We start from the raw sequence: 18,927 nt of genomic DNA, 5'->3' as shown, positions 1-18,927 counted from the left end.
TTAATCATTTGCAATGTATACGTTTTCTATTGAATATTTGATTTTGGTTTATTTTAACATTGATAATTATTGAAATTTGATCTTTCTGTAGAACACAAATTAATAACATTTTTTATAACAGTTTACTAAATATAACCTCAATCGTATTCAAAGAAAACTAAACAAAAAATATAACATCTCTGTTGTTCGTGATTTTTTCTTTCTTCACTTTTGTTTATAAAATAATACGCAAAATCCAGCTGATTTTTGTTTTTATTGCAATTAACCGGCGAAAAATTTATTTCTACCTCCACTAAACAACAACATTTCGTACAGATGATGATACGGCATTAAAAGAAAACGTGTTTTTTTGGCCAATTCATACAATTTTTAATAAAAAAGGAAACTTTGATTGCAAAGTTTAGATTCAATTCATGTAAGTAGTAACAAAGAAATTATTCATTAATTTGCATTGGCTTGTATATTAGTAGATTTGTTGTTGGTTGTTGGTCATGTAGTTAGTAAGTATGTAGGTGCTGACGAGCCTTTGGTTGAGCATTCGTTTTAAAATTGATAAGAGATACAAATGGTCGAGTGTGAATGAGTGACTGACTGATTATCTGTGGCTGTTTGTTTGTAGTTTCAGTTTCGTTTGTTCGGCTTGCAATTTATTAATTGGTGATTGTGTGGAACTTGTGTTAAAAAGTTAATTTTTATAAATATTTTATTTTAGTTGTTTGCCAGACTTCAAATCGTTGGGGTTTTTCTTGCGGAACTCTTCCAATACTTTCTTGTTTCTATATCGTTGCTCTTATTAGTTGAAGTCGTCATCAGCTGTTTGATAAAAGAAAAACGAAAAAATTCCATATCTACAGTTAAGGAGCAGAAGAATATTTTCTAAATATCATCATCACCATCCGCAGAAGCAGCAAACATGGGGCTCGATAAGTAAGTGAAAATGTGTTTTTATTATTATTTTAATAATATGTACCTACTAGATAATTAATTATGGAAAGTGTATAATTTCTTTGTTTAAAATTAAAAAATAACTTTAATTTATTTATCCACTACAATGTTATAGGGGAATTACAATGTATTTTTTTTTCGGAATTCTGTCAGTCATAACGGGTGACTGAATATAATATGCATGTAAAAAATTGATTATTTGATGATTATATTGCAAATTTAATTTCAAGTACCACAATATGTAAATATGTATGTAGTATCTTTAATAAACATTGTTTATAGATCTCATCACCCTTATCACTGGATAAGCATTTGCTCATTTAAGACTATTGGGAGATACCGTATTTTAATCAATTGATAGATTTAAAACATCCCAACAATATAACGTCGAAAAAACACTATAATTGGCGACCTAAAGTAGTTCAATTTTTTTTTTGTTGAAAACCAATGAACCTTACATTAGAGTGTCATGGGAGGGATTTTGTACATTTTTTACAACTTTGAACTTCATATAATCCACGTTTCAAATACTGTACCTATAATTTTAATATTTATATGGTAATTTTAAGTAGAAAAATTGCTATAATTCATATTTTTAAGATGTACCTATATAAACAATTGTTAAGTTGCCAAAGCACTTCTTTTATACCGTTTATATTTTGTAGAGTTTTACATATTTACTGATTGGCCATTTTAGTTCAGAACAAATAATTGAAAAATTTAGTTCATTTTGTTAGATTCGTTGTTCATTATTATTCTGAGGTGACTGATTGAACTAAGTGGTTGATTGATTGCACTGTAAATGTATCTGCAGGCAGCGAACAAAACGATCAAACGACTACTGCCTTTGGAAGAAAATTTGTGCTATTATTGACATGATTCTTTCCCTATACCTAAGTACCTACATTAAGGTGCACCTTTAATGTATGGAAAAATTGAAAACTCATCAGTTTCAAAAATGATGTGCCGTTTTGTGTTAAAAATTGGCGTACCGAGGGTTAAAGTTTGTGAGAACAGTTACAAGGAGAAAAAATGCTATTTTTCAGTCTTTGTAAAAATGTTGCCATTAAATAATTACTTTTGCAATTTAGTATGAAAGAATCGAAATGTGTACGTAATTGACATTGTAATGAGATATAAAAGACAAAAATTGGTTAAAAAATGTTAAAGTTATTAAAAATTTCCCAGGCCATTAACATGTCTCGGCCACTGGAACAAGAAATACATATATGAACAAAATTAACATATTTTGAGAAATATTAAAATAAAAGCTCATTTTTAGTTAAATTATATCCATATTTACTTGTATATAAGTTTTTGTCATCGTAGGATAACGTTAACCTATTCGCAGGTATGACCAAACAAATTAATTTTTTTAACGGCATTTTCAAAACTCCGTTTTCAAATTTTAAAAAATTTTGTTAAACAAATTTCAGAATTTTTTGATCATCACACAGGATTTATTGAGAATATAATAGGGAACAAAAATATGAAAAAAGATGTCAATACATCCTATAGTTTTTCCCTACCTGCGATTTAAATTTTGCGATTTTCGGGAAAAACTAATTTGTTGGCCATATTTTGGCGAATGATACCAACCATTGACAAACGTCATTACCCCATAATCATTATTACAAAATAATAACTAATTATCTTGTGAAAAAACCTTTTAGCTCTAAATCTTGATTGCAATAGTCAAATTTCTTGTTTCGGGTTGTAATAAATTCCATCCCTTTAATCGAGAGGCCAAAATTTCAGCTTGTTGTTTTGGACAAATTTAAGTCATAAGTCGAAATAATTGTGAAATAGTAAATTTGACTCATTAGATGAGAATGTTTCTTGAAAGTGAATTGCTTTTGGCGTAGCTGACCAAGCGGAACTTGAGAAGGCTTTGCTTTTCATTATATTCTTTTCTTTCTGCTTTTACATGTAGGAGAATTTAAAATATTCACATATTACAGCACTGACTGTAACACAAAAACTAGACCAGATCAAATCAAAATAAATATGTTGTTCGAATAATGGTAGGTAGGTAATTCAAAATTAGTAAGTACATTTCTTGTTACAAAATTTTGTTGACCACTGTTATTAATACTTGAAATTTACAATTAAAAAAAATCCTTAACATTAAGTGGTAGTTGCTTTTTTTTACATTACCATTGTTTTCAACTAATGTCAATGATATTTCAATGACATTTAAAAATTCCCATGTATGATACCAATATATGTTTAACAATATCAACAATAATACATAAATATGTAAAAAATAAATATTTAATATTAATACATTTAGGAGATTCAAACGGTCTGCTATTAGGTCGTATTGTCATAATGTCGAAAAATATTTTTTTAGTTTAAACTGTTCTGCAAACAAAAAAAGTGTTATTTTATGACAACCAATAAACATAGCTCAAAAAGTCTTATTAGTTTATATTTTTTTTTGTTTAAAACCCAACAAAAATTTGTTTAAACTAAAAAAATATTTTATGACATTATGACAATACAACCTAATAGGAGACCGTTTGAATCCCCCAATTGTGTGTTATTCTTTGCATTGTGTATATAAATTAGACATGCCCTTAAAAAATAGATTTGCTTTGGAGGGGTCTTATTTTGTTCATTAGTAGCTAAAACTGACTACTGTAAAATTAAAGTGCAATCGGATAACTAGAACACGTGCCGGAAATCGATGGAAAGTTGTAAAATTGGGTAAATAACACTATACAACAAAATCATTTTTTTTTTCCAAAATTACAAGGTCCGACCAATAAATTTTGATAGAGGAGACAACAAAAAAAGACACGTATAACGGCGTTTTGAAAGTTTACATCGGAATTTCATTTGAGGGGGGTTTAAAGTTTCCCAACTCTCGCACATTCTTATTGTTAATCGTCATAAGAAACCATGTGTTCCTTACATTTTAGGTATAAAATGTGTTCAGCAAAGTTATGTAAAATGTTAAGGAGAACATTTTTTTTTAGAATATGTTAACCCTCTAAATCCTCAAGGCATGGGTCTTTTTGTCCTTCTTTTAAAAATGAGCAAAAAAAACACCATTAAAACGGTGATTTAAGGCGTTAAAATGTTCTGCAAAAAAATTATACGTGAAATTTTACTATAAGTCCCTGAATACATCAAAACGGAAAATTCAACCAGAAAGTCAGAATTAAGACATAACCAAAGAGAGCCTAGAGTTAATTTCGCATTTATTAAGAATTTTATTTTAAAGAACATTTTAGGTAAAAAAGAGTACTTTTTTCGATAACTTAAAAAATTCCTTATTTACATACTAGCGGAGTTCACTATTAAGTGCGAATGGTCTTGCATCATTGCAAATGCAAAATTGTATATGTTTTTGTGTGTATTTTGTTATTGGATTACGGTAAAATTTTGCATTTGCAATGATGCAAGACCATTCGCACTTAATAGTGAACTCCGCTACCGTTTTTTAAACCTTTGCAATAAACCTAAGCTTCTAGAGAAAATTATTTTTAACTCGATGTTTATGTTTTATATCTTGTTAAAAAGATAATTTTGTCTAGAAGCTTATGTTTATTGCAAATGTTTAAAAAATAGTATTTAAATATGGAATTTTTTTAAGATATCAAAAAAAGTACCATTATTTACCCAATTTTACAACATTCAATCGATTTCCGGCACGTGTTCTAGTTATCCGATTGCACTTAAATTTTGCGGTAGTTAGTTTTAGCTACTAATGAACAAAAGCTACTAATGATCCAAAGCAAATCTATTTTTTTAGGGCACCTCTAATATATGTACGTATGTAACTACATTCATAATCGTATTAAAATTTCGTGATAACGTACATATTTGTAGTGTAAATTCAAAAGTTGAATGACTTTTATACGAACAGCTGTAAAGCTCAAAACAAAAGACTTAACATATGCATCTAATAATTAATTAAAAAAAACAATTAAAATGGAAAGTTGCAATATTTTGAATGTTTTGTATAATAAATTTGTATTATGCACATACAAATTACACCTAAAATTCAAAAAATGTATCATCAAAAAATTCGAAAAATAACCAAGTCGATTTGATTTTCTTAAACAAAATAACGTATACGTTTTGAGTAATTAATTAATAAAAATTATTTTACCTTATTGTAGGTAGTTTCCTAATAAATTGAAATATTTTGATTTTTTGCAATCTTTATGAAAATTTGATGATGTATTTTTTTAGTTTAAATAAGTAGTTGTTAGTAATTAAACTAAATAAAATCCTAAGAAATTAAGTTTTTTTTTCATACAAATTTATATTGAATTCAAAATAACGTAAGACACAGCACAAAGTATATTTTGAAAAAAATAGTTTTTTTTAATAAAATATATTTCTAGTTTCATTGAATTTTTCATTTTATACTTGTAAAAAGTGATATTACGTTAATTGCATTTTAGGTGACGATAAGTAAATTTTATATTAAAAATTAACGCCCTAACAAAAGTGAGCAATTGAATTTAATAAAATGTATGTGCATCTACACATTTTGCTTTCTTTATTACAATTAAAGTAAACAAAACAAAAGTAAACAAAATCGGCCTTGACATTGTACACGGAAATATGATAGACATACATTATTTTGTTTATGCTGTCATATTAAATTCAATAAAATTCAATTAATTTTACTGGGACTTATGGTGTCTTATATGTATGTATTTGAGTATGAGAATAAAATAAACTTTATATTGTAACTGACAAAAATATGGAAACGTGACTTAATAACAACGTAAGCCTTTTTGTTCCTAAAAATATCATTAACCCGCATTTTGTTTACATTTTGTGATTTATTACAGAAATAGCTTTTATTATTTAGTTAAAAGTTCGATTTTAGCTAAAAGCGTTATAGTAAGATTAACTAAGGATTTAACGAGTATTACTATATTAGACTAAATATTTGGTGGTGATAAGGTAGTCTTGATCATGTGGGTTTGATTTATATTTATGTTTTTTTTTCTCGAACGTCAAATTAATATCTAGTGATTAGGGCATTAATTAATTTTACTTCAAATTATATATTTTTAAGAACAAAATTTTGTTCGTCAATGGTTTATAATAATAGCATCAATAATAATAGCACTACTTCTTTCGACATCGAGAAATTAGCAGTAAGTCTTCCTCATTTCTCTATCAGCAATTGAAAATGATCATGTCAAAACATTTTGCTTCATAAAAGTTTAAAGTTATTTTTAAAGTACCAACAAATTATTAATTGTTTCAAAAACATTCATATTTTTTGTTCATTGTAATTTCGATTTATATGAGATTTCGTAAACGAAAGATTTTGCAACTTCACAGTCTTGTCTTGCAGTACAAATTCTTCTTTATAACTATTAACATTTCTTGTATAAATTTTTTACTCTAATCTTATTTTCTGATAAGTACCTAAGTTAAAGTCCTATAAAGATAAAGATATTTAAGAATAAATGTATACTTAAGACAAAATTAAGTATACAAAGCATTGCAATAAACTTGAAGACAGGAAATTTAGAATAATTTATTTAGGGCTGATTAACTTGATTTAACATTTTTTGTGATCACACACCAGTTGATGCAATATTTCGTATACCTTTTCATGAATTTATTCACTTTATGTATACATTTCTTAATATATTAATTTGAATTGACGATCAAATTTTCAATTTACAGCAGATTGATTAAAAATTACAAATATTTTAGATCTTCTTTTGTTAATATTTTGAACTAGATAAAGGCCACATTTTAAAATATGTTTGTTATATATTATGATAAAAGGTAACGTAATTTAAATAGAGTACTGAAAAACATATAGCTCCAGTATTTTATATTTCGCTAGCGTCAAAATTGCAATTTTTCCACATACATTATTAAATATTTTTTAAATTCCTTTTGTAAATTTAAATGGAAATACATAATTTCTAACTTTTAAACTAATAACGTATGTTACAGATAAATTCGAGAAAACGTTGACGAATATTCAAATTTAATTGCTTGAAATATACAGTATGTGACAATACGTAAAAAAAATTTTTTTAAAAACTATATTTATTATGCAATTTCAGTTTTCAAAAACACGATCCTTATTAAATATATATGTATATTTCTAAGATATCTTAAAATTTACGCGTTAAATAAAACCTTTAATAGAATGCGGTTATACTACTTAACATTGGCAAAACAATAACAACTTTTAAACTTCTGCAATAACGAAGGCTAACTCAAAAAGAGTTATACAAAATGTGTAATTTTTTTAATCCACCATCAGAAATTCTTATTAATCATGCTTTTTTCACTAAACCGTTTTCGAATATCTCTTTAGGAGTTAGCAAAAAGAGCTTCATATGTGTAAATCATATAAAAAGAATAAAGAGTTTACTAATGCATGCTTTTGGTCAAAAACTAATTGACTCGTTTGTGTATACATTTTGTATCAAATGTAAAAATTAGCTTAATAAAATTGTACCAAAATCAATGTTTTCCACAAACCCAGAGATATATATTTTTACAAACACCTATTGCATTTTGTCAATTTCTATCTAAGTGAAATGTGTATGTTTAAGTTATTTCTTTCTGAACGTATTAAAATATTCCTATGCATGAATAACAATGTCCAGGTTTTTCAGGTTTCATTTTAATGTTATTGTATAACTAATTAGTTTCAAATGAAGATAATAGTTATTATTTGGTTAACTAATTTTTGTAGTTACTTTTAATTTCAATGTTCAGTTTTTTCTCTCTTACAATAAAGTAAGTCGATAAGTGTGTTTAATCTGGTTTATTGTATGACAGATTCGCCATGGTTTATTGTATGTACGAGTTCGTAAATAAAATATTTTGATAAAAATAATAAACTCATTGGTTTTTTAAACAAACTCTTATCATGTATAATGCTAAATGCATTTTTGGAACGTCACTTTTTTTAAAAAAAAGAAATAATTTATAATTTTGTATTCAGTGGCTATACACTACCATACCATGTACTTAAAACCGCCTACTTTTAATCAATTATATAAATCGCTCACAAATCATAAATAAATTGATATTTTTAAACCAGTCGATACGATACACTTAACATATTTATATATTACATAAAACTTTGATTACGTACATATAAATTATTGATAAATACGTTGATAACTTGTCAAACATATTAGCCATTTATTTAAACAAAAGTTAACTTATCTGCAAACAAAATATACAAAGTATTTAAAACAAATTCCTATTGATATAATCTAAAAATGTTTGTAGTTTGAAACACATGTTGTTTACAGCTTCGTAACAGCAAATAAAATATGGTCTAGATTAAATAGAAAGAAGTTTCGTAATTATTTGCTGACATGTATTGATAATTTAACTATGTATTATGTTGTTTATATACTATTTATTTATTTATTTATTGCTGTTGTTGTATTTAGATTAGTGCCATGCACCGTTCAACTGGCGAAAATGATACAGAAATCTGGTTGTGATGTCTTATGCATTATTGATCGTCAAATACCCACCGAATTGACCGAGCAATTCAATGAATTCCGTTCATTTGATAAGGCCTTCGATTCGGTAGTCTCATGTTTTAAATCGAAGAAACTAGATTTGCCTGTGGTCTATTCACCGGTGCCTGAATTAAGTGATTACCATGATGTAAGATGTTATCAGCAGGCTGCTGCTAAATCTCTACAAAGAGCCATCAAGGCCGGTTTTAAGGCACCTCTTCTGTTCATACCTGAAAATAATAATTTCTTGAATTCTGAATTATGTACTGTTTTGGGTGCTTTGGAGGAACTTTATGTGGTAAGTTGAATTACAAGGTTTGACAGTGATGTATGTGTTTTATATTTTTGTAATTTGTTTTTTTTTTGTAGCCCATTCAATTACGTGAAGATTTGCCAGAGAAACGTCAACGTATTACCAATTTGTCCGTAATGATGTCCAATCCCAAGGCTGAAGAAATTTTCAAAGACGCATTGATTTTGGAATCTGGCAGATTTGTGGCTCGTGATATTGGTAAGTTTAGTGATGCCAAAAGCTGTTTAAAAGTCTGAAGCCAATGTTATAAATACCCATTTGCAGCATCTATATATCAGATATGCTTTTGAATTGAAGCTCAGACAAATTACTGATAAAAGTTATCGCAATATATCTTTTAAAAGGCCCCATATAATTTACGGGTATATGAGAAAATCGTTAAAACTGAATTCAGATGGCTTGTATTTCTTTTGGGTTTCGAAATGAAAAAAAATCAGTAACACAAATCTTTGGTTACAAATTTTTCGCCTCTTAAAGTTATGATAATTTAAAAGTGGACAATTTAAAAATATTTAAAAACATTATTTTTTTTTTAAACTTATATAGTGTATAATATGAAGGAAAATGATCACGAATAGTATGTTTTCTTCGATTGTAACTTTTTAACCAACATTGTTATTTACTTAATTTCTTCTGCAAAGCATTGCAAATTAAGTCTAATATTAATTACTCGAAATTTAAAAAATTTAAACATTAAACATTTCTTGCATTCGTAATTCAGATCTGGGTGGAGAAAAAACTCGAGCGTCATTGCCATTATCTCTTAGGGTAATCAGTAGGGTATTCATTCGACTAATGATCGTTCGGTTAATCGAATAATTGCTTACGAATAATTATTCGAACAATTTAAAAGTGGCCATTTTCGAATAACGAATAATTCGATCAATTTTATGTAGAATAATCGAATAAAACGAATAAATGTTCATATATACATATTTAAATTTATTAATGAAAAAATATTATGAAAAAATTTCTTCTCACTACTAAATGTCTTCTCACCCAGCAAATCTTTTTGAATATATTCCTCCTAAAGGTATACTATAAAAAATTTCATATAATTTTTTTGATTCTAGGTGTTGGTGATCCCGAACGTATGGCACCACCACGCGTTGAAGAATACATTTCAAAAATTTTCAGTGGCCTTAAGGTAACAGTCATTAGCGATCCAAGTGTCATTGGCAAGGAGTATCCTCTGTTTGCTGCCGTTAATCGTGCTGCCAATCAGGTGAAACGTCATCAAGGACGCATCATTTTCCTAGAATATAAACCACCACAAACGGCCAAGAAAACTTTGATGTTAGTAGGCAAGGGTGTTACTTATGATACTGGTGGTGCTGATATTAAAGCTGGTGGCATTATGGCTGGCATGTCTAGAGACAAGTGTGGTGCTGCAGCAGTGGCTGGATTTATGCAGGTAAAATCCAGTAAAAAAATAAACATAAATACATCAATAATGTTACAATAAAATTTAAAATCGTTTCTCTTTGAAGATTGTCAATGAACAAAAGCCCTCAGATGTTCATGTAATTGCTGCTTTGTGCTTGGTGCGCAACTCGGTGGGAGAGGAGTCTTATGTGGCTGATGAGATCATAACATCTCGTGCTGGTGTTCGTGTACGCGTTGGTAATACTGATGCTGAAGGCCGCATGTGCATGGCTGATGCCTTGTGTCGCATGAAAGAAATCGCTGTTTCTGAACAATTGCCCGATCCCCATCTTTTCACGGTGGCCACTTTAACCGGTCACGCCTGTTTGGCTGCCGGTGAGGGCTATTCCATTATTATCGATAATAGTGTGGCCCGTGCTGCTGATCATGCTCGCAAGCTGCAAGAAATTGGCACATCCTTTGGAGAACCTTTTGAAGTCTCTGTTTTACGTCAAGATGACTTTGATTTCAATTCCGCTCAATCGGTTATTGGTGAAGATATTGTTCAATGCAATAATGCTGCTTCTTCTCGTACGCCCAGAGGACATCAAGTACCAGCTGCATTCCTTATTCAAACCACTGGTTTGGAGAACCATGGTTTGAATTCGGAGAAACCATTGAAATACACCCATTTGGATATTGCTGCTAGTGCTGGAGAATATCCCAAAATGCCAACTGCTGCACCTATCGTTGCTTTGGCTAAGGCCCATTTGTCTTAAGATGAAAAATGGATTATTTGGAATTAACTAAAGTGATTTTTGCCAACCAGTTTAATTGTTTTATTTTATTATATACATTTAAAATATCGTTTTTTTGCTTTTGTTTCTCAGTATATTATTTAGTATTATGCTTTTTATAAATATAAAAATTTAATTCATCACAACAACGGAACGTTTTTGTTTTAAGGTCTGATAAAAAATACATACCACAACTTTCATGATATGCATTTATTTGTTTAATTTGTTAAACTCTGAATATAATCTCATACCAGTTTTTATAAACATAATTATCCTTTACATATCTGCCATAAATAATTGACACTGCCGGATACACATTACCTATGTGTATCCTTTCAGACACTTTATTGATCCATCTATCCTGTTTGGCCATCCAATCTCCGCTGTTGTAATCGCGATCCAAAGATTTCTGCACTTTTTTGTGATATATTTGTGTCACGTACCAGATCATTAATGTCCGCATGTGTTATAAAATGCAGCGGAGCATCGCCCAGCTCATTATTAAAATTCCGAAATAATTTTCGGTAGCGAGTCGATACTCAGCGATTCCACATCTAAATCACATGGAATTGTGTGGGACTATTCTGGTGGTGCCTTAGCTGGTTTCACTGGATCACATGAATTGTAGGGGATATTTCTCTAAATGGATTATTCAGCCATATGATATTCGGCTGAGTCGGGTAAAAGTATCATGAATCTCATTATTTAATTTGTCATCCTGGAAAATGAAAATAAAAAATTGTTTCCATTTCTAGAGATTGTCATCTTTCATTTGATACCCATATTAACAAAAACTAATGGCTAAAAAAATTGTATTTAAATACATTTTTAGAAATTTGAATATCCTTAAAGTCCTTTTAAACGAAGTAAAGCCCAAAGGGCTAATTACCGCAGACGAATACATTTTCGAACGTGCGAGTTTTTTTTATTTTTGGGATTCTCTTATTCTATATCGAATAAATTGTATAGAAAATTATAATGATTGTGTTCGATAAAGAATGAGTTTTTACTGGAACGCTAATAAGCTAAGGAACTAAATTTAAGTATACATAAGGTTTCAACATTATTTTTTTTGACCATTTGTTGACGGATTTTCTCAATTTTAAATAACAACCGAACTGGGACTATAGCCGATATATTGATGTATCAATCATGTTTGTAAGTTATTTGGGGACTACGGAAAGTTGATTTCAACATACTGACAGACATGTGATGACCTCGTACAACTATTCCAAGACAAGATAATTGAATAGCAAGAGAGTTAACGAAATTCCTAAAAATTACTTCCCGGAAATTTGTCAATAATTTAAAATTGGAAATTCGTTCACGAACTGTTAGCGGCAGATCAAATAAAAACAAGTATGAGTGATCTATTCATCTGAGCCAAATCTTATATACCCTTTACCAAAGTATTCTTTAAGATAAATATTAAAAATAATTTTTGGTAAAAAAAAAAAAAAAATAATTTTGTTGAAAAAATATTTGATGAACAATAATGTTGGTGGAAAATAATTTTGATGAAAAATATGAGGTAGTCTCGGTTTTGTGCTTATATCTCAGCCATTAAGTATCCAAATACAATTTACGAGGCAATTGTAAGACGGCCGAATGGAAAGAGACTGGACTCCAAATAAGAGAGTCAAGTTTGGCGGTGGTAATATTATTGTGTGGAGCTGTTTTTCAGGTTAAGGTATGGGTCCAATTCGTATCATAATAGTATAATAGGAATTGGATACAGATACATTTTAAACGGTATTATGTGTCCATTCTAGACTTGTCAACCTTCCAGTTTTCGTCGGGACAGACCTGTTTTAGAGTCGAATGTCCCGTGTCCCGTGTCCCGGCGATACTCTGAAAGGGACGCCATTTGTCCCGTTTTGAAAAAAACATAACTTTTTCATTAATTACCACAAAAAATATAAAAAAATTGGAAATACCTATAGACAAGGATGCTTTATTTTCTGAAATATAGTATTTTCTCAAAACTGAATATCACTATTTAACAATATAGTTACTGCATTTGAACATTCATGAAAAATAAATGTCACGATACTTGCTCTAGGATGCTTGTAATTTTAGTTAAAGCTGAGTTGTTGGTCCATTTCAATTTCAGCTTAAGATGCGCTGAGTTTGTTGAATTTATTACTTCAAATAAAGATTTAATAAAAGCTGATAAAAGTGACTAAAAATATAAATTTAAAATTAAGGACTTTGTATGGAAAGTGCCAGACCCACTGTTCCGAACCAAACTCCGTACAGTGATAAGAATTTGATCATACGAAGTTTAAATACATTACAATTATAGTTCTCCAGATATTCGAAAATAACTATTTACTCTCTATGGAAAGTGCCACACCCCCTATTCCGATCAGTGCCATTTTTGGTTACACACAAAAAAATAATCGAGGCTATATTAACTAAGCTTAAATAGTTAATTTCTTTTTATATGAAAACTAAAAACTAAGTTTTATTATCTATGCCAATAGGTAATTCAAACAATACACTTTACCTAAAAACTATGTTAATATAACTATTGGAATTAGTTATTTGATGTTTGGTATCTTTTTCGATGTTGTTTTTGCTTATTTTATTGTCAATTGAAAATATTTTTGGTGCAAAAGGGTAGGTATGAAATTATGAAAAATTTTAGTTATATTGACTAAGAAACTTTGTAAATGCCATTCTACCCTTGCGCTTAGTTAAATTTATACTATATTCTTAGGAAATATAACCTATGGATTTTTTTGTGTGTAGATAAGAAATTGCCTCGTATAAAGTTCGAAGACTTTAAAATAACTGTTTACTTTGTATATCGACCCCTTTGCGCGAAATTATCGTATGTTACATTTTTACATAGTAAAATATTATAACGATATTCGCTATATTTATGGAAATATTACTAAGTTAATTTTATCGTATGTGAAATTTAATTTACTAAATTGTATCGAATTTAAAATTTGCTATTGATGATACAAGCCAAAGCAAAGAAATTTAATAATGCGCACAATGATACCGAAGTAAATTCTGCGAAGTTTTACGACTTTCACAGTTATAGTTTACCAGATATTCCATACATAATAGCGGTATTCACTGTTAAGTGCGAATGGTATAGCATCATTGCAAATGCAAAATTTTAACGTAATCCAATAACAAAATACACACAAAAACATTTACAATTTTGCATTTGCAATGATGCAATACCATTCGCACTTAATACTGAACTCCGCTAATAACTATTTACCTTGTATGGGAAGTGCGACGCCCACTTGAAATTTCAAAATAGCCTATTTGTCATTCCGAAATTTCAAAATAGCCTATTTGTCCTATACAGAACAAATTTCAAGAGCATCCAATGGTATATTCAGCTATAAGTCACAAACAAATAAACATACATTCAATAATTTTTTTCCTTTTAATATTAACTATTCCTATTTTATTTTACACAATTAAAATAAATGTGTTATAGTTGATTTTAATAAATAAAATAGGCTAATAATTATAAACTAATTTGTTTGAATTGTTCTCTGATCATTTAGTGGTGTCCCGTTTTGGAAATTTCAAAAAGTGGCATGACTAGTCCATTCGCTGAGAAAATATGCGCTTAGTTTGGAGATACCATCACGACAGTGACACCAAAAACACCTCTAGGGATGTAACCAAGTGGTTGCAATCTAATGAGGTACTTTCTTTGAAGTGACCTGCTCAATCGTCAGGTCTCATCAATCACATAGAAAACCTATGGAACATTTTAGATCGCGAAATACGGAATCCAGTAGGAGGCAATTGAATCTTTAATAGGTTCAATACATCGTCGCTGTGAAGCAATAGTAAAATACGAGGGTTATCCAACCGGGAGTTACTCCATAATTCGATTCGAAAGGAAATCGTTCCGAAATACATACAATGTATTTAGCACACAATTTCGAGCATTTTCGTTTTTGGATCGAGTTATAGGGCCCATACACAACACCATCATGATTGTGCAATCAAGTGATTGACAGTGTAAGATAAGCTTGTGGTGTGATTGTACCAGCTGCTGGTGCTTTATCAAAAATAGTTTGATATTATTTTGATTGAACCAGCATGATTGAATCGTGTGTTGTAAAATTAGCTCATACAATTTAAATCGTCAAGACATAAACATCAAAAAAATTAAATATGAATGCCAAAGTAAAAATATTTTGGGTAGAATTTCTTGAACTTTATAAAACAATGCCATGTCTATGGAAAGTTAAAAGTATGGAATACTGCAATCGTGAATTAAAAAACCAGTGCTACAATAAAATGGTAGAATAATTAAAAGAGGTGGACCAAGAAGCAAATAGAGACAAAGTGGTAAAAAAATTAATGTTGATGTTTTTGTGTCTTCGTTACTCAATATTTGGAAGATCAGGAATGTTACAGAGAAGGAAAATGTAACATCATCATCATTTAGAAGTTTATTATGTCCTAGTTCTCCTTTGTTTTCTAGCCATTTCTTCATCCAAACACGTTTTTTCTAATTTTTTGCTTTCGTTTATCATTATTCATTAAAACCTTTTCCACATAATTTTTGGTAAAAATTAATTTTGTACCAGCATGGTGGTGTATTGTGTGCTTCAAGCTTAATTGCACAATCACTTGATTGCTCAATAATGATGGTGTTGTGTATGGGCCCTATTACGCACTGAAAATTCTAATTAATTTTAGGTTTTCATTGTTTTGTCAATACCATCATAATATGTAATACATACTTTTTAGTTTGTTTTCTATTTTCAGAATTTAATTAATTTTGTAGTACATATGTACATAGATGCATATGTATCACGATAACAAACTGATTAAACGTTAATTAATCGATAGAGTATGCATATTTTTCTTCACTAAACTTTATTAAAAAAAAATAAAAAATAGACCAGTTACCGATCAATTAACCAAGTTATTACAATTTATGCAGTTGCTTGCATGTATGTATTTGGAATGTACACACTTCACTTGATTAAAGTCATTGACACTTTGAGCAAATTTATGCAACTTGTAAATAAACCAAACAATTTCAAATCTGTAGATTTTTTTTCTGAAATAACGGTAAGTTGTTATGTACTCGAACAAAGTACGAACGAATGTTTTAAACTAGTGACCGCAATGTAGTTGAGGACTTTTATTTGGTATGTTAATTTTTTCTATGGGCGATTATGGATATTTGTTGTAGTTATTTTCTGATGACATCGATGTCAAATAAATGCATCGTAAATAATGTTGAATTTCAAATAAATTACATAAGCTACAGAAGAACAAAAAAAAATATCAACAAAATAAAAGAAATGGAAAAATATACGAAAATACAAGAACAATGAAAAATAGAAATAAAGAAAGCAACTTAAAATGCGACACCGTTTTTCTTTTTTCAAGTTTGCAGTTGCTACAAATATGCGCAAAGATTGTAATTTATAGGTTCATACATTCAACGACAACTTTCATTGGGAATGATACCAAAGAAAGGACGCTATTTTATGATAATGAATATTTCTGTAAAAAAATCGATCTGGGTTCTATCACTCATATTTTCAATTAAAATTAAATTTTTTGACAGAAAACCTCAAATCGGAGGTACCTTTGTCTATATGCGTTTATATAGAAAAAGGACATTAATTTGTAATTATTCATATTTTGCACAAATAAATATGTATACAGTGCACTCGCGATAATATGAACTAATTAAAACCATGCCAGTTCACTTTTGCAAGATTGTTTATATCGAACAATGTTCATATTTGCGAATGGCATTTAATTCACATGTACAGCTAGGGAAATCGCCAAATTATTATGCAGTTGAATTAGAATTTAGCCACTACACTGATGATTTAGATTTAAATTCTGTGTAGATAGATAAAATACCTTAAAAATCAGACTGTTCATATTTTAAAGCTTTTGCACACTAAGTTCATATTTTGGAGTAGCCAATGGAAGTAAAAAGTGTTCATATTTTGGGGTGTTCATATATTAGGGCGCTCATATTATCGAGAGTGCACTGTATGCATATAAATAGAAAAAGTGAATAACTTCCGAAAATAACTTAACGAAAATAATAATTTTTTGACGCAATTCTAAAAAGGGGCAACTTAGATGTATGTATTAGTAGATCTATTGTAATTGAAAAGCTGCTTTGTGATCGCTCCTATTTTCCATTAAAGATCAGAAATATAAGCCGGTATGCAGTTCATTTTGTTTGTATATGAAGTTTTGACAATTCAAAACACAGATGGAATCCGTACCAAATTAAAATCTAATTTCTCTAAAGCTCTCAGTTAGAGTGGCCATGATTTTCTTATATTTCACGTTTGTTTGTGAATGTCAAGGAAGTAGAGAAATAACGTTAAATAAAAAAGATCGAGATTCCAAATTTTCCATTAAAAATCAATATTTTGAGTGAAAACCTAGAATCGGACATGTGTTTAAATTTAAAAATGACGTTAACTTGTGATCACCAATATTTTCCACTTAAAATACAAAATTTTAAGTAGAAATGAAAACCTAAAATTAGAGCAACTCAGTCATTATGCGTTTAAATAAAAAATTATTGTTATCGAAAAAATAAATTTGGCACAGTTACAGAAACTCTTTCAAATTAGGACAGTGGTTGAAAGCTTTCCGTAAATGTAAAATGGTTATTCTTTACTGTTTCTTTTTGTACTATCCCGATTTGTTCCTTGCGTCTGTTGAAATAAACATTCCGAACATGATCCTGGTTCAATTTAAAATCGGGGAAAAGTTTCATAAGATTCGAATATACACAATATTCCAAAAATTTTATTCGAAATTAATGTTTAGTTTGTAATCTTTATCTTATCTTTCGCCATATTCTGAATTTTATGTTTTATGATACAACGATATTATATTAAATTATTTTAATTAGGATTCTTCCCCTGTTCAGGGAGTACTGGGAGAACATCAAGTGAAACACCAATATATAAACAACATACAGAATTATCTTTTATACCCGTATGTAAGCATGTACGTACAAGTATGTATATAAACTTCTTGTTATATACTGCTCGTTTGGAATAAGAATGTTATATTTCCAAAAATACAGTTTTAAATAGATTATATACTGAATTAGATACTCTCTTGATCTCATGAGATTGATCCAAAAAATCCTTATCCATGTATCGTATTACCTATTAATCTTAGCAAAATGTGTCCCAAATAGCTTAGATAGCTCTTTCTTCAGTCTTTCAAAAAAATATTTAAAAAAAATAAATTTTTTTTTCGAAATCAAAAAGTTTTTCGACTTTTTTTTTTAAAATGGGCCTTTTTTTCTTAAAATAAAGCTTAGATATTTTCCTTGAAGACCTATTTGGTCGCTTAGTGGGATGCGAGTGGGATATCTATCAAAATAAATATTTTGTAACTCAAAACATACAATTTTTTACTTTTTTTGCAAAATCAAAAACTTTGTTGACTTTTTTTTCAAAATGGACCCTTTTTTAATTTTTGTTTAGCTCAAAAAAAAGCAGAAATTTTCGGAAGTTTTGTGGTCTACAAAATGCAATTATAGAAGACTTGGGTTGTCATTCGCATAAAAATTATTCGAATAAACGAGGAAAAACCCTTCGTGAGAAGGGTATATATAAGTTTGTCATTCCGTTTGTAATTTCTACATTTTTCATTTCCCACCCTATAAAGTATATATATTCTGAATCCTTATAGATAGCGGAGTCGATTAAGCCATGTCTGTCTGTTGAAATCAACTTTCCGAAGCCCCCAAATAACTTACATACACCAAAGAATATTTTTTGCGATTCGATAGCATTTTGGTAGCTCTATGTTAGTGCAAAAGATGCATTTCAACGAGTTTAAGTTTTCATAATTATAGTTATAAAGATGTGGTAACGAACGTACGCAAAATAGAAGTCAACTTTGGCTGACAGTAGTGAAATGTAAAAATCTGCGAAATGGAACGGAATATTTAAAAGCGTTTAATTTATTCTAAAAGTGTATTAATCTAGGTCTCTATTCGGTATTTACACAATAAAATATC

At 29.3% G+C, this 18,927-nt stretch overlaps 1 protein-coding gene across 1 annotated transcript; it reads left to right on the top strand.

Annotated features, from left to right (window-relative positions):
* Positions 1-722: 722 nt before the first annotated feature.
* Dip-B (Dipeptidase B) lies at positions 723-11,056 on the top strand. Its single transcript, XM_065515530.1, has 5 exons — positions 723-927; positions 8,358-8,730; positions 8,802-8,943; positions 9,819-10,159; positions 10,236-11,056. The coding sequence occupies exons 1-5, from the start codon at positions 914-916 to the stop codon at positions 10,887-10,889; spliced, it is 1,524 nt and encodes a 507-aa protein (XP_065371602.1). The 5' UTR covers positions 723-913; the 3' UTR covers positions 10,890-11,056.
* The last annotated feature ends 7,871 nt before the right edge of the window (positions 11,057-18,927 follow it).

This window comes from Calliphora vicina, chromosome 1 (assembly GCF_958450345.1).
Source record: "Calliphora vicina chromosome 1, idCalVici1.1, whole genome shotgun sequence".
NCBI classification, from domain to species: Eukaryota; Metazoa; Arthropoda; class Insecta; order Diptera; family Calliphoridae; genus Calliphora; species Calliphora vicina.
This window is presented reverse-complemented; position numbering and strand designations above follow the sequence as displayed.